At 50.6% G+C, this 15,207-nt stretch overlaps 1 protein-coding gene across 1 annotated transcript in view; it reads right to left on the reverse strand.

Annotated features, from left to right (window-relative positions):
- Positions 1–14,549, reverse strand: part of itga8 (integrin, alpha 8) — a 49,313-nt gene extending 34,764 nt beyond the window's left edge. The window contains exons 1-11 of the mRNA XM_023844545.2: positions 14,178–14,549; positions 13,661–13,794; positions 11,128–11,228; positions 10,044–10,167; positions 8,160–8,221; positions 6,687–6,732; positions 4,951–5,076; positions 4,315–4,359; positions 2,220–2,263; positions 1,203–1,259; positions 1,039–1,091 (exon numbers count right to left, since the gene is read on the reverse strand). Of these exons, the coding sequence (XP_023700313.1) occupies positions 1,039–1,091; positions 1,203–1,259; positions 2,220–2,263; positions 4,315–4,359; positions 4,951–5,076; positions 6,687–6,732; positions 8,160–8,221; positions 10,044–10,167; positions 11,128–11,228; positions 13,661–13,794; positions 14,178–14,341 (956 nt within the window). The 5' untranslated portion in view covers positions 14,342–14,549. The remainder of the gene's footprint in view (positions 1–1,038; positions 1,092–1,202; positions 1,260–2,219; positions 2,264–4,314; positions 4,360–4,950; positions 5,077–6,686; positions 6,733–8,159; positions 8,222–10,043; positions 10,168–11,127; positions 11,229–13,660; positions 13,795–14,177) is intronic.
- Positions 14,550–15,207: the final 658 nt, after the last annotated feature.

Raw genomic sequence — 15,207 nt, forward strand, 5'->3', positions numbered from 1 at the left:
TGGGCCTAAGAATGGAACTGTAGCACATCGAAAAGCATCCTTGCCACCAAACACCACAGAGCCACGACAAAACCCATTCCAGGGTTACCGAGGACTGTCCCTAGCGGAACGCCTCGTCTTGGCAGCACCGTGGCATCCGAGAGTTATTCAGGATCTCGCAGTTCCTTCACGGGAAATACTGTATTTACGAGCTCAGCCACAACAAAAGGATGACTGTGAAGGAACTGCCGAGCATCAAAGCCGACCATCCTTAATTGAATAGGTGGGGGAGCAACCCCAAAAAGTAAAACAGCGGCTCGGATTTCACGCTTTAGGTCACTTTATACCTGTTGTTGAATCACCCTGTTTGGGCTGTGGTTTTGGTAGAGCGTAAGAGACGCGAAGGTATAGTAACCTAAGGACGTGTTTTTCATACGCGTAACTGAAGAGCAAATTTCCGAAACTCACTCAGTCCACCTTTTGTTTGAGATGATTGCGGCAAAGACCTAAAGTAAGGCTTCTTCAGCATATTTTACAGTATTATTAGACAGAAGACGTGTCCCACGGACAGAGTGCATTGTGGAAATTTGCTCGTCAGATATGATCTGGGTGTCTGTGAGGTTATCTGAGATTTCTCCCTTGAGGCATTCCTGGTTATGGCTTGGTTGGCTGTGGGAGGGTGGAGCCAGACAAGGGATATGAAATATTATTCTAAATGCCAGGATCTCCATGTCTTTGTGGTTTTGGAGGCTGGTCATCAGTTTACAACTGATGTCTCCTGCTGGGGATCCTGTAACCAGTCCAACCCACCTGTAAGCACTTCAGTCAGCATCACCTGTGTGACCGCGTGTGGCTTTTACACGAGACCAGTGGTTCCTGTGTGGGGTCAGCAGTGTTCTTACAGACCCCAGAGATCTTCAGCTTCCTCTCACTCCAGTACCTTTCCAGGGATCCATGGAACGTGGAACCCGGCGGATGGGGCCCGTGGCATGGGCGCCGCTCACGGCTAAACGCTTTAACATCGATGTGAACTTGGGTAGACGAAAGAACGGAACTCACCCATCTCCGTTCAGGTCCGATACAGCTACTGTGTATCCAAAATAAGAGGCCATCTGGAAAATACCGGAAAGATCTGTTAGCCTGAGAATAGGCGATTCATCTTACAAGGCTCACCTCTCTAGCCTCTAAGCTACACACTGCATGACCACAGATCTAACACTCACCTGTTCTCCTGTGAAATTCTGGATGAACGTCAAGTCGGTGGAATTTATAACGGCCACCTGTGTGAAATATTGCGGTGATAATGGGCTGTTTATTACAGTGGGCTTGGGATGGTCACTTCCACTCAGGTGCACTGCATACTTAACACATCCACGACACAAACCACGCACATGGGGGGTTTGTCCCTCTGCAACCCTGAACAACACCCCCGCCCCCCCAGCACTACAGCCCCTGCAAAATCATGTCCAGAAGGGAGTTCCCCCAGCCAGGAATTCCTTCATAAGGCTTAAAATAACAACCATATGGGGTGGGGGCAAGGCAGACACCCCCACTTAAAGGAGGTTGCCCTCTCACATCACCCCCCAAGCAGGTCAGACTCTACACTGGACATCTCCCCCTCAAGCTCTGCTGGGACTAACCCAGGCTGACATCGGCTCCTGGCCTCAGCGTCACACCCTCTCCATCTCAGATTCACGGGGGCACCACAAAAGGCCAGCATGGAGCCCCCGAGCTCGGACCCGGGGGTCAACGCTCTCCATATGTGGCAGGAAGCCATGTGATGATGGGGGAAGTGCTGTGGGGTGCGAGAGGGACTCTGACATTTTCCCCTGGGGAATCCCCCCAAATATGAGAATCTCCTGTTCCTGGCTGCTCCCCATAATCTCATCCACTTTCCTGGTCATTAAACAGAACTTTAAAGTGGCAGTGTGACACCAGGATGATGGGTTACAGTCTCCATGAGTTACAATCTCCCTTGGTTACAGTCTCACTTGGTTACAGTGTCAATGGGTGTCAGTGTCTATGGGTTATAGTCTCCTGAGGTTACAGTCTCCCTGGGTTACGGTCTCCCTGGGTTACAGTCGCCATGGGTTACAGTCTCCCTGGGTTACAGGCGCCATGGGTTACAGTCTCCCAGGGTTACAGGCAGAGAATGATGTGACTATACTGAACCATCTTCTGGTCGTTAGCAGGTGATGATGTTGAAGCAGTGTTGGTTGTTGCGATGGAAATGTACTTACATAGCCAAAGTTCTGGGCCCCTCTTGGTACTCCAGCGATGAGCTCTGCAGAAGACAGGCGCATGTGTGGGAAATGTGAGCTCATTCTGCACAGACGCGCCTGACTGTTGCACTTTGTTTTTTAATATGCAGATATGCTTGTTTATTCACGTTAAACCTCAAACAGGAAATTTCTGTGTGCACACACACCATACAAGGCCTGCTATGCACATGGACACACACTAACTCTTCATTGTAACCTCCAAATGTGTCCTGGAGTATTTTACTGTCTGTGCTCTCCCCTGGCAGGCGAAGGACATGGTCTACACTGAGGATTGTGGGTAAAACCACAAGATAACCGGCACGAACTACAGAACTGTTAATGAACCAATGAACTAGGCTTGTGACCAAGGCCCAGAATGAGTTAATTTAATTTTCTCCTTAAACGAGCTATTAAAGTGGACTGCTTGAATAAAGACAGTCCAGCTTTATAAACAGCTAACATCACAAGGCTGTAATTAGCCCTTCACAGCAGTGTCTCTCAAGCCACTAAACAAATAAATGATACACTAGGCCACTTGAAAGCAAATCCTCTCTGAATGTAGTTTGGCGTCTCCTTTGTTGACAAATCAAATCAAGGGGGACTTTCCCTGTTCCCTGTTCCCTGTCCCCTATTCCCTGTCCCCTGTTCCTTTCCCCCTGTCCCCTGTTCCTTGTCCGCTGTTCCCTGTTCCTTGTCCCCTGTCCCGTTCCCTGTTCCTTGTCCCCTGTTCCTTGTCCCCTGTTCCCTGTCCCCTATTCCCTGTCCCCTATTCCCTGTCCCCTGTTCCTTTCCCCCTGTCCCCTGTCCCCTGTTCCTTGTCCGCTGTTCCCTGTCCCCTGTTCCTTGTCCCCTATTCCCTGTTCCCTGTCCCCTATTCCCTGTCCCCTGTTCCTTTCCCCCTGTCCCCTGTCCCCTGTTCCTTGTTCCCTGTCCCCTGTTCCTTGTCCCCTGTTCCCTGTCCCCTGTTCCTTGTCCCCTATTCCCTGTCCCCTATTCCCTGTCCCCTGTTCCTTTCCCCCTGTCCCCTGTTCCCTGTCCCCTGTTCCTTGTTCCCTGTCCCCTGTTCCTTGTCCCCTGTTCCCTGTCCCCTGTCCGTTTCTTTATTCTTTATTCTTTCTCCAGTCCTATGCAGTCGCAGCGAAAAACAGGAATTCCATAATTCACTCCAGAAGTGCCATTTTTGGTCACTGAAAGACAACCCCTCCGAATTGATTTCTATCACTGCCGTGTGACACCGTGATAAGTCATCTGGAAGGTTTCCTCGGTTTTCTGTCGGACTTGGTGGCCTGAAACGGCCGACACTGGCCCCGGCTCAGAACTCCCTGCACTCCCTGAGAATCCCATCCTTGCCGGAGGCTGCACCCCATTCCGCTCTTCCTGGGCAAATTCAATTACTTCCCTCCACTCTGGAGACTTAATAAAATTGTTTCTACGACACATAAACTCCCTTTCATTAAAAAAGTAATCTTTGTTTTCCATTAAAATGTCCTTATATGACCCACGAGAGGAGAGACTGAGACCTAGACCGCCTCCTCCCTCCTTCCGGGGGTACCCCCAGCCCCCCGCCCCCAGCCCCCAGCCCCCAGGTCCTCAGTGTCCAGCACAGTGTTGTTCTAGGGCTTAATAAGGTAGTTAGCCTGAGCCTGTTTTCTGATGACCCAGCTGTGTAAACGGGTTAGACCAACAAAGCACGGACTATACAAGTCAGCTCTGGATAATGCAGCCATCAGGAAGACAAGCAGCCCAGCGCTGACTGGCTGCTCTTCATAGGATGCAGCGCGTCTCCTGGGATAGGAAGATGATTACTGATGCTTTAACCTTTCTGCACTGATTTATGTGTATTTTATCAGGCACTTTTGTCCAAAGCAATGTGCAAGTGAGACAAATGATTTTATATAAAGTGACTTAGAGCAGAGGGAAAGGTAACAGCCTCTGGGCGCTTGGTGGGATTTTAACTCTTTATCCATTCGTATTAATGTATATCGTAAGCTGACATATCAGGAAACGTTCAGGCTAGCAGTCTTTAAGCACTGCTCCACCTGCTGGTGTTAAGGGGTAGAGGTTGTCCACTCACCTTGCTCCGAGTCTCCTGTGAACTCCCCCACTGTTACTGAGTAACCTGTAGGGGGGGGGGGGGGAGACAGTCAGAGCCTTTGCAGTGGGAGAGAGACTCTGCAGCTTCCAACTGTTCATCTGACTATGTTTGCATCCATTTCCTCTGGTTTCATTGGTTTAATTAGTAGTTAATTATCCATGGTATTTATATTGGCAAGTTTACTGAAACAGACACAAAAAGAAACAACCTATTTAAGGCGAGCTAATTATCTGCCATTTTCAAATCTCATTTCTCATTTAAAAATGAAGAAATGATGGAGCCAACTAACCAATTAAGGGGAAGCCCTCATCCATAACCCCCCCGGGACACTGTCTGTCAGCCCTGCTTCAGTGCCGCCCTGTTAGAACTGAGATCGATTCTGTCTCTCCAGTTACCAGTTAACTGGAGGTTAACCAGCACCCCTGCCCAGCACAGAAATGGGGTCAGAATGGGGGCAGCGTGTTTGGACTGCCAGAGCAGCTGGGTGGGGGGGTGGGGGGTTCAGGATGTTTCAGGCAACAAAGTATGACAACCTCAAGGACAGCCAGATGCAGAACCACTCCCACTAAGACACCCCCCAGGGAATGCTGGGTAATTATCCCAGAAAATACTCACCAAGGTAGCTGTCATCGTAGATGTCCGACGCTGGACCGGTCTGCTTTTCCTTGTCCACCTTCCTGAGGATGGCCTTCAGAGAGTACCCATTCAGTATCTCAGCAACTCCTGCTGTTATCACCTGACCTGAAGAACACACAGAGCCAATCAAAATCCCCCTCAGAGCCCCCCAATCGCCCAATAGCCTTCAATCCGAAGACCATACTGCTGAGTCCTTATGTGTGTTTAAAGTTTCTCAAGGTTGCTATGGTTCATTTAGATGATTATGGGGGTGCTGGGGGGGGGGGGGGGCGCAGCTGTGATTTCTCATTACTAACTTTGGCCAGGAACCACAAACTTGTCACTTCAGGAATAGTCATCTCCGCCCTTGGACACACTCAATAAGCCCAGACGACGTAGGTGCAGAGAGACGAAGGTCTAATTATAACTGAGAGCATAACATGTGCTACCTTGAACCTTTGAACCTGTGGGGCCTCGTTCTGGGACTCCACTCCATATGGATGAAGCCATTAGCAGCCTTTACCCCAAAGTTCAGCCCTTATTTTTCAAAATGAAATTTACTTGGGTGTGGAGGGGGGAGGGGCATGGGTGACAGGGTTATGGTGGGGGGGGTGATATGTAGTGAATGTGGGAGTCAGTATCTGTGACCCCACTCACATTATGACTGTGTGATGAATTAAGAGAGAGAGAGGGAGAGAGAGAGAGAGAGAATCAGATTTCAGTTTTTCCCGGCTAAGGTCCACTGCAAAGGCATAAACGGACGGAGGAGTGCCATTCTGATCTGGTTGCTGGCACTGTGACCTTCACTCCATCCAAACATCCTGTGGCAGTCTCGGCGGGGGAGGGGCTGTTTCAGACAGGATGGGGGATGGCGGGGAGCAGCTTTGCCCCCCAGTAATGAGCACTCTCCCTGCCAGTTAGGCACCAGTTAACAGCTTAACAGGGCTGGGGGCGCTAATGACCGGCCATCAGGAAGCAGAAGGCAGCCACAGGAAAAAGGTCAACAAAGAAAGATATTCACAGCCCTCAGGTCTGTAAATAAACACATCCAAATAAAGAAACCTTAAAGTAAACTCTCACACTTCCAACACACTCAACAACTCTCGATAACGCTTCTGATGTTGAGTCCCAACGACGCTCAGTTTGCCTGCCTACCTCAGGAGCATTACTCAGGAGCATTACTCAGGAGCATTACTCAGGAGCATTACTCTGGAGCATTACTCAGGAGCATTCTTCAGGAGCATTACTTAGGAGCATTACTCAGGAGCATTACTCAGGAGCATTACTTAGGAGCATTCCTCAGGAGCATTCCTTACTCTCAGGCTGTCTGCTTATCATTCATTTTTATTGCCTGTTTCCCGATGCCATCCGGTCATCATGAGCGAATAAATGATGTACGTTCAAAGGTTTGTGAAGCTATCCCCGAAGGAATGCTAGGGTTTTGCCGTATGTCCCTGTATGTCCCTGTGGTCGGCCCGGATTCGCACGGTAACAGCCGGCCCGCGGCGGATCGGCCAGGATTTGCACGATAACAGCCAGCCCGCGGCGGATCGGCCTGGATTCGCACGGTAACAGCCGGCCTGTGGCAGATCGGCCCGGATTCGCACGGTAACAGCCGGCCCTTGGCGGATCGGCCCGGATTCGCACGGTAACAGCCGGCCTGTGGCAGATCGGCCCGGATTCGCACGGTAACAGCCAGCCCACAGTGCATCGGCCCGGATTTGTTTACTCCTTACCTTGCCAATAGAAGCTTCCTGGGCCTCCAACTACCAGAGTTCCAGCCTAACAGAGAAAAACAGAAACTTTTCAGGCAGGGCTGAATTTAAAGTCTGGGAGAATGCTGTGCGTCATGTTTAACAGAAGAGCTGCTGTCCGTTTTCCCCACCACCCCTCAGAGCCGAACATTTCAGGTCCAGAAAGTAAAAATCCAAACCAAGATTTTTGTTGCAACCAGCCAGCTGTGCATAAAGAGTGACAGTCACAGAGAACTAAACTGGTTTGTTGAAACAAAATCTTGTTCAGGTCTGGATTTTTACTTTCTTTATCTGAACTATCCAGCTCTGCTGCCCGTACATACGGACATACAGCGGGACATATCTCAACAAGGGCGGCTACAAGAGGAGGGGCATAAACTCATGTCCAATTGGTTTGCTTTTGAAAAACTCGGAAATATAACCTTCTGCCTCTTCATTCTCCAAGTCCCCCTCGCCAGTTCCGCGGCCCTTGATATGCATCAGTGTGAGAACCTTACAGATGACTGACTCCCATACCAGCTAAATACACACCGAGATGTTCTCTGACATCCAGTCATGTCAAGTCACTCTATTGTCATTTTATACACAAGAAATCAAATTGTGATTCTTCAGGGCACAGACAGCTAAAAAATAATGGTAGGAAAATTGATTTAAACAATTACAATAAAAATGATACACAACAGATTACAACAATTCACAAGAATGGCTAATAGTGTAAGTAAACAGGTGCTGAAAGAAGCGTCTCCTGATTGAGTAAATGAAGTCTCTGAATCATCAGGAAATGAGGTTTCCTACATCACGGGAGGGACAGGCGTGTCAGAGCGGGCAAAGCACACAGCTGGGGGGGCAGGTCACAACCCGCGGCCCGTCCATCCCGTTCCAGTTCTGACCCGTCGAGCTCGGTCCCCAGACGGCAGCCCCCTCCTCCCCGCACCATTGTGCTCACCATCCAGCTCAGACCCAAACATGCTGACGGAAACCAGAGATAAAGATGGGAACTGAGCCTGCCGGTGCACTCCAACAAAGCCGGCGTATCGGGTGGACGGTACGGATCTGCTCTCCGCTCTCGGCGCGCTGGCCAAGCTCACAAAGGGTATTTTCAGAGGGCTGTGTATCCGTGTCCAGCTCTTTCATGCTCATAATCGCAAAGGTTATTATATTTGATGATTAATTAGACGGCTACTGGGTTTCACTTAAAGTCTGGGATTCTCTTCCCACTGGAGTGCCTGACTCTCACTGGAGTGCCTGACTCTCACTGGAGTGCCCGTCACTGCCGTGATAATGGCTCCGGCCGCTTCCCGAGCCGCTAAGCACTGCAAAGTGGGGGCCGAGAGCTGTGGGTTCACACCACAGGAGGCGCTAGAGAGGGGCACCGTTGCTTCAGACGAAATGAATGTCAGTGAGCTGCTGTAAGCAAGCAGTAAGGAGAATAGTAAGCAAATGAACAACCGGTACCTTGGTGAAGTCCACGCTGAAGCCAGCCTGGCAAAAACCCTGTCCTTCGGGGTCGGGATCCTCTGTTCAGGGACACAATGTGGGATGATAAGCACACATGCTGTTGATCTATTTACCAGATGCTTTTATCCAAAGCAGCAGACATTTTTGAGAAGGCGGAATTAGGCAGTTCCAGGAGAAACTGGGGGGGGGTTAAGGGCTCAACAGTAAAATCACTCTGGTGACGCTGGGATTTGAACCAACAACCTGGTGACAGATACAGCACCGTAACCCACAGAGGGATTAACCAGCTATGCTATGCTGCAGGCTGTCCCAGGACATACATGGCATCCTGGGGGATCAGCACACAACCTGCGATCTCCTCGGCCACACAGGAGACCCACAATCTCACATCTTAGTGGCATTTGAGAGCAGAGGTTGGCCAGGAAACAGGAGGGGCTGAGAGCGGAGGGCGGAGGGCGGAGGTGGAGGGCGGAGAGCGGAGAGCGGAGGGCGGAGAGCGGAGAGAGGACGGTGGAGAGCGGAGGGCGGAGGGCAGAGAGCGGAGGGCGGAGAGAGGAGAGCCCCGTGGAGGGCGGAGAGCGCAGAGAGGACGGTGGAGAGCGGAGGGCGGAGGGCAGAGAGCGGAGGGCGGAGAGAGGAGAGCCCCGTGGAGGGCGGAGAGCGGACGTGGAGGGCGGAGAGCGCAGAGAGGACTGTGGAGAGCGGAGGGCGGAGGGCGGAGAGAGGAGAGCCCCGTGGAGGGTGGAGAGAGGAGGGTGGAGGTGGAGGGCGGAGAGAGGAGGGCGGAGAGCGGAGAGCCCCGCGGAGGGCGGAGGGCGGAGAGCCCAACGGAGGGCGGAGAGAGGAGGGCGGAGAGCGGAGGGTGGAGAGCGGAGGGCAGAGAGCCCAACGGAGGGCGGAGAGCGGAGAGCCCCGCGGAGGGCGGAGAGCGGAGGGTGGAGAGCGGAGAGCCCAGCGGAGAGAGGAGAGCGGAGGGTGGAGAGCAGAGAGCAGAGAGCCCCGCAGAGAGTGGAGAGCAGAGAGCCCAACGGAGGGCGGAGAGCGGAGAGCCAGGCGGAGGGTAACTCCAGCCTCGCTCATACTGAGACGCTACACTCCCCTGGCACCGGGCTGCCTGTCGGACACATCATAAAGCATCGGGCCCTTAGCAGTGTTTAACTTACCATTTGAATTGTTTAAGCTGCACCCCCCCCACCATCTTCAGGCACTATGTGTTCCTGTAGCCACCGTTTAGAGATTTCACATAAACGCTTTAACAGCTTGCAAAACACATTCTTAATTATAAATAATTCCTTAATGTTCTTAATCCTGAAAATAACATCACAGATCTGGTTAAAGCTTTTAGAAGGAAAAAAGATGGACAGTATGGTGTGGAATTTCAAGATTCTGGATTGCTTGCATTTCTGCTGATACCAGGGATCAAGTGAGCGCTATCTTCTTAATAAATTGGTCTACATTCCAACTTATGACACCCATCGTGACCACTTCCTGTGTGACCGTGACCACTTCCTGTGCGACCGTGGCTGCTTTTTATGAGACCAAGATTGCTTTGCGTGTGATCATGACAGGATAGCGACTGCTTCCTGTTGGCTGTGACTGCATCCCACGTGATCGTGACCGCTTCCCGTGTGACTATATCCGTGTCCAGTGAAACCGTGACTGCTTATTGTGTTACACTGTCCACTTCCTACATCACCCAAACTGCTTCCTGTGACACTGCAGCCACTTCCTGCATGACCGTGACTGCTTCCCTTGTGACCACCACTTCCTGTGTAACCATGACTGCTTCCTGTGAAAGTGTGACCACCTTCTGTGAGACCATGACTGCTTCCCGCCTGACCGTGACTGCTTGCCGCATGAACGCCGTCAGGGGATGCTCACTTGTGCGGCAGGGGGAGTACTCGGCGTAAGCGCTGAAGTTCTGCACTGCCACATAACACGTGCCCACGGGGTCCATCTCGCTGCTCATCTTCACGGTTCTCCAGTGGTAGAGGGGGGCACATGCCTGGTGGGGGACAGAGAGCAGCTCGTTAACCTTCACTGGCCAGATGACAGACACTCCCCCGTATGAATGGCCTTCTGAGGTTTCATTATCAAAATAATAATGATAGTGATGAAAGGTCTGTGTGCAGATCCTGGTGACTTTTGACCTCCTTCAAAGTGAGGAGTGACCTTCCCTACTTACCCCCTCCTGTGATGAAGTTAAATTTAAGGGCTGACACAAGCATTGGGTTAAGATGGCTATGTTACTGTGTGATCTGCTGGGCTGAAAAATGTGCCTTACATTCCTGTCTCTGGTACCCAAACACTAGGCTCATTAATAAGCTCCGCCCCTAAGCCCACGTCTCTGTGGTACCCAAACACTAGGCTAATTAATAAGCTCCGCCCCTAAGCCCACGTCTCTCTGGTACCCAAACACTAGGCTAATTAATAAGCTCCGCCCCTAAGCCCACGTCTCTCTGGTACCCAAACACTAGGCTCATTAATAAGCTCCGCCCCTAAGCCCACGTCTCTCTGGTACCCAAACACTAGGCTCCTTAATAAGCTCCACCCCTAAGCCCACGTCTCTCTGGTATCCAAACACTAGGCTCCTTAATAAGCTCCGCCCCTAAGCCCACGTCTCTCTGGTACCCAAACACTAGGCTCCTTAATAAGCTCCGCCCCTAAGCCCACGTCTCTCTGGTACCCAAACACTAGGCTCATTAATAAGCTCCGCCCCTAAGCCCACGTCTCTCTGGTACCCAAACACTAGGCTCATTAATAAGCTCCGCCCCTAAGCCCACGTCTCTCTGGTACCCAAACACTAGGCTCATTAATAAGCTCCGCCCCTAAGCCCACGTCTCTCTGGTACCCAAACACTAGGCTCCTTAATAAGCTCCACCCCTAAGCCCACGTCTCTCTGGTACCCAAACACTAGGCTCATTAATAAGCTCCACCCCTAAGCCCACGTCTCTCTGGTACCCACCACCACTTTGCCTTTGTGCGTCCTGACAGAGGCTCCAAACCACTGGTTAGACTTGAACTCCAGCAGCTCTCGGGTCCCGTTGACTTTGACCATCCTGTTATCTGATGGAGGGGAGAGGCGAGAGTGAGGAACGCAGCAAGTGCGGTGTAGAGTTACGCCCTCGCAGAAAAGAGGGAGGCTAGAAGAAGGAACTGGCACAAAACATCTCCACATCCATTTCAGCAAGCAGAGAAAACAACGGCCCATCAGAGGGAGCAGAGGAATGCTATTATGTTTATTATCAGCCATGCCAGGACAATAACTCCATCATCTGGCCGTTATCAGGGTCGCTGACAGCGGCGGCACGATGAGACCGGATAAGTTATGAGTTAGGAAAGTGTCGCCCGTAAGAATGTGACTAATCCCCCAAGAAAGTTTTTAAAATGGAAAAATAGCAAAGGAATCACAAATATCAACATGAGACTCTCAAATGGGTCATGGGGAGGGCAATATTTCTAATTTCACTTTTTTTTTTTAAAGCATATTTTTAAGACACATGGCTGACAGAAGGAGCTGGCAAGGTGTATCTTGGCTGCTGGAGGTTTTGCCGATTCCAGGGCAGAACCAGACAGGTCCAGAATGTTCCTCAGACACGGCTCACACTTCATTAAGAATAATAAATGTGTAAATAACAGCCACCCAGGGCCCCCTGCGTGAGAGCAGGCCTTTAACAGACCCCCCGTTAGGGGAGAACGTGGAACTGCACCACCTCATAAAAGTTAAAAAAGTACAGAGCAGTGAGCTCTGGAGTCTGAGACGCTCTGACAGGTGCGGCGCCGCTGGAGCTCGGCTGTGCGCATCACCAAGGCGACTCCTGGCCGTTAGTGAGCGTGAGGCGTCCGGAGGACCGTCTGGGTACAGCTGGACAGATGGCTGAAGCCATTACGGCTAGAAGAGGTGAAACAAAACACGGCACAGGCATGGAGAGGGACAGCAGTGCTGCTGGCCAGGGCCGGGTGCCCGTCCGCACGTCTGCTTCAGCTCCCAATTCGATTCGATCCTTTGTATGTCCTGAAAGAGGCTCCAGGGGACCAGGAGTTCTTAGATCTGTCCTCTGGACATGACAGGGGACCCCGGTGGGGTGGGGTGGGGGGGGCTTCAGAGCTCAGGTACACATTGGGTGGCCAGGATTCATTTCATGGTTTAACCGATGACGTGCCCAGAAGTGGGTGGGCAATGCAGGGCTGAGGGAGAAGGTGTGCTTGTGTGTTTGGGTGGCTGGGGGTGTCCTCTGTCACTGTGCTGCATGCGTGTGGGTGCCTGGGGGTGTCCTCTGTCACTGTGCTGCATGCGTGTTGGTGGCGGGGGGTGTCCTCTGTCACTGTACTGCATGCGTGTGACAGGGTCAGTGCCCACTTAAGCCATGGGAAGACTGACTGGGTCACAATATAGGAGAGAGAAAGACAGACAGACAACCCCCACGCCCCCCCATACTATCTAATAAAAAACAGACACTCATACCATCTACCCTGCAGCCTCTGAAGTCCAAATGATTCCCCATGTGTTCACAGCCACTCGCCGGTGCCCCCACCCCCAACCCCTTGAGAACGAACCTCCGTAAAAGAGCAAGGCAGACCGCAGGAGCCCAGCAGCACCCACGCACACATAAAGATGTCACACGCAGCCACCGTAGCCAAACGCAGGGTGAGAGAAAGCAGCCAACCTCAGTCCCTCATCTACTCACCATCACCCTTTAATCAGCTGATTTTAAATATTATAATATTTATAATATACACCCCCTGCTTAGTTTTTCTTGTTAGCCAAATTTCAGGGGTTAAATAATGACATGTCAAGCTGACACTCCTGTGCGCAGCATCCCAAACAGGTCAAGGGAAAATGCAGAACAGCTTTCAACAAAGGTGGATGCCCTTCAAGGCCAGGTAAAAATGCCACCCCCCCCCCTCCCCGGCTTGGTTCAGTTCTCCCGACAGGAAAGAAGAACAATGCGCTGAAATCAAAAGTCATGCCAGAAACTTCTTCCCAGTAGCTCATAAATTACCTCGCGCGAACACACCCACGCGCACATGCATATAAAAAAAATACACACACACCCTCACTGAGCCACATGTATCTGAAAACCACTCTACTCGTAATTCTGCCGAAACCTCCAGCTCTGAGATCAATCATTTACTTCCTAAGAGCTTTTAGCGCTGTAAGATGTGCACGTTTATATGCGTCACTAAAATTAGCAGATGTCTTATGCAGCAAATGAAACTTTAATCAGATATCCAGCAACTAAGAAACAAGAACACCGGAGGCTGTCGTAGCCCATCACTGGAACGTGAATACATTTTAAATATGTCTTGGGGGTCAATTAGGGACCCTCATCCTTTAACAAAATCAAAACAAGCACATCGCCTCAAGGACTTAAAATCCGGTCATCAGTATGCTACATGAGGAGAACAAACTAAGCCAAAGAAATGCAGAGACGGTCCGCTGCGGACACGGAGGAGAGGGACTGAGTGGAGACGGAGCTGGACCGGAGCGCACTTACTGGACGTATCAAAGGGGATCTGGCGGCAGGGGCTGGAGTCCGCGGCTGGCCAGGGGCAGTAATACACCGCGCCTCCTTCCACTATCCCGGGCTGAGAGGTGTTTGCTTTGGGAGCCCCGACCAAGACGCTCATACTGGGGAAACGAGCAGAGTCCAAAAGACCGATCCGGTCAGCTTCGTGTTGGTTGATATGATAAATGAGCATGAATTCGTGCAGGCGGGCAAAGTCAGATAAAAGCTTACAGGTGCGATGAGAGGAGCAAAGAGCCCCTCTGTATCTCACATATGCTCTTTATAAGTAAAGTCTAAAGTAAAGAATGTATTTGTTTCTACACACTTTCGACAGAAATAGATTTGATATGCATGCATGTAATTAAATAGTAGGCTATCTGGCAATTTCACATCTGTCTAGCTTTCCGTAAACACTTGGAAAAGTAACTAATAACCACATGGTTTTAAGACAAATTACATTATTTCGTGGGTGAAAAAGAAAACCCTGCAAAAAAAACGCACTTACACGTTTTTGTCCGGTGATGGTTGATGAAAGTCTACCGAATAGCCAAAGTAACTGTTCCGGGGACCGCTGTAAACGGTGGGCTTCTCCAAATCCAGATTAAAGGCAGCTACTCCCAGTAACACCGGAGCCATACGAAAAAGCGCCCGAAAGGTGCCGGTCCACATGGTGAGGGCTGGTAACCCCGGGGTGCCTCCGATCGCGGGTCAGACGGCCGCAGCGCCGCTCGCATCCATGCAGTGCGCGAAGTCCGCAGCTAATGCGCCGCTTAATAGCGCAGCGTGCAGCTCAGCGCCGCTCCACCGGCGCGTCACCCGGCGAAGCCTTTTAAGGGAAACCGCCGCCTTTCTGCATTGTGTTCCTATACCCTCAGCATGTATTACGGTACAGCAACCCGCCTCTCTACCCCATTATGATACGCGCAATCTTTATTGCTACAGTCAGCCGCATTGTTACGTGTGTTCCTATACAGTCAACATTTATCGCTATTATTCTGAAAGCTTTTTAATACATCCATCCTTATATCTATACAGCCTTTACTCGCACATTTTCTATAAAATATTTGTACGATTTTATTCTATATGCATTTCTATACAGTTGATTGTATTCTACACATATGCGCATAGTCTGTCGTACAGCTTTTTCTCCCTCTATCCGATCGGATGAAACACTAATTACTCTCAATACCCGGACCATCAAAGGCTATGCCGTTTACACGTTTTTCCTCCACACGCTTATAAAATTGGGTTATTTCCAAATGGATATAATTAACTACAATTACGAGAGTAAGACGTCTAAAATTAAAGGAAGGTATGCACGCCTGCACGTGCACTAAACACAAGTCGTGTGTCAGAAAAGCGAAGGAGAACGGAATTAACACGTGTGTTTAAGAAACTAAAAATGTAAACTAAAAAGTCACCTTCAGATATGAAATTGCGAAACCGAGACCACTGTTTGCTATGCAATATGTGCTGTTACTGCAAACAAATGCTAATTAACTGGAAGTGAGAGGAGAGAGTTTCTTAAATAGAAT

The sequence above is a fragment of the Paramormyrops kingsleyae genome, chromosome 9 (genome assembly GCF_048594095.1).
Source record: "Paramormyrops kingsleyae isolate MSU_618 chromosome 9, PKINGS_0.4, whole genome shotgun sequence".
Taxonomy (NCBI): domain Eukaryota; kingdom Metazoa; phylum Chordata; class Actinopteri; order Osteoglossiformes; family Mormyridae; genus Paramormyrops; species Paramormyrops kingsleyae.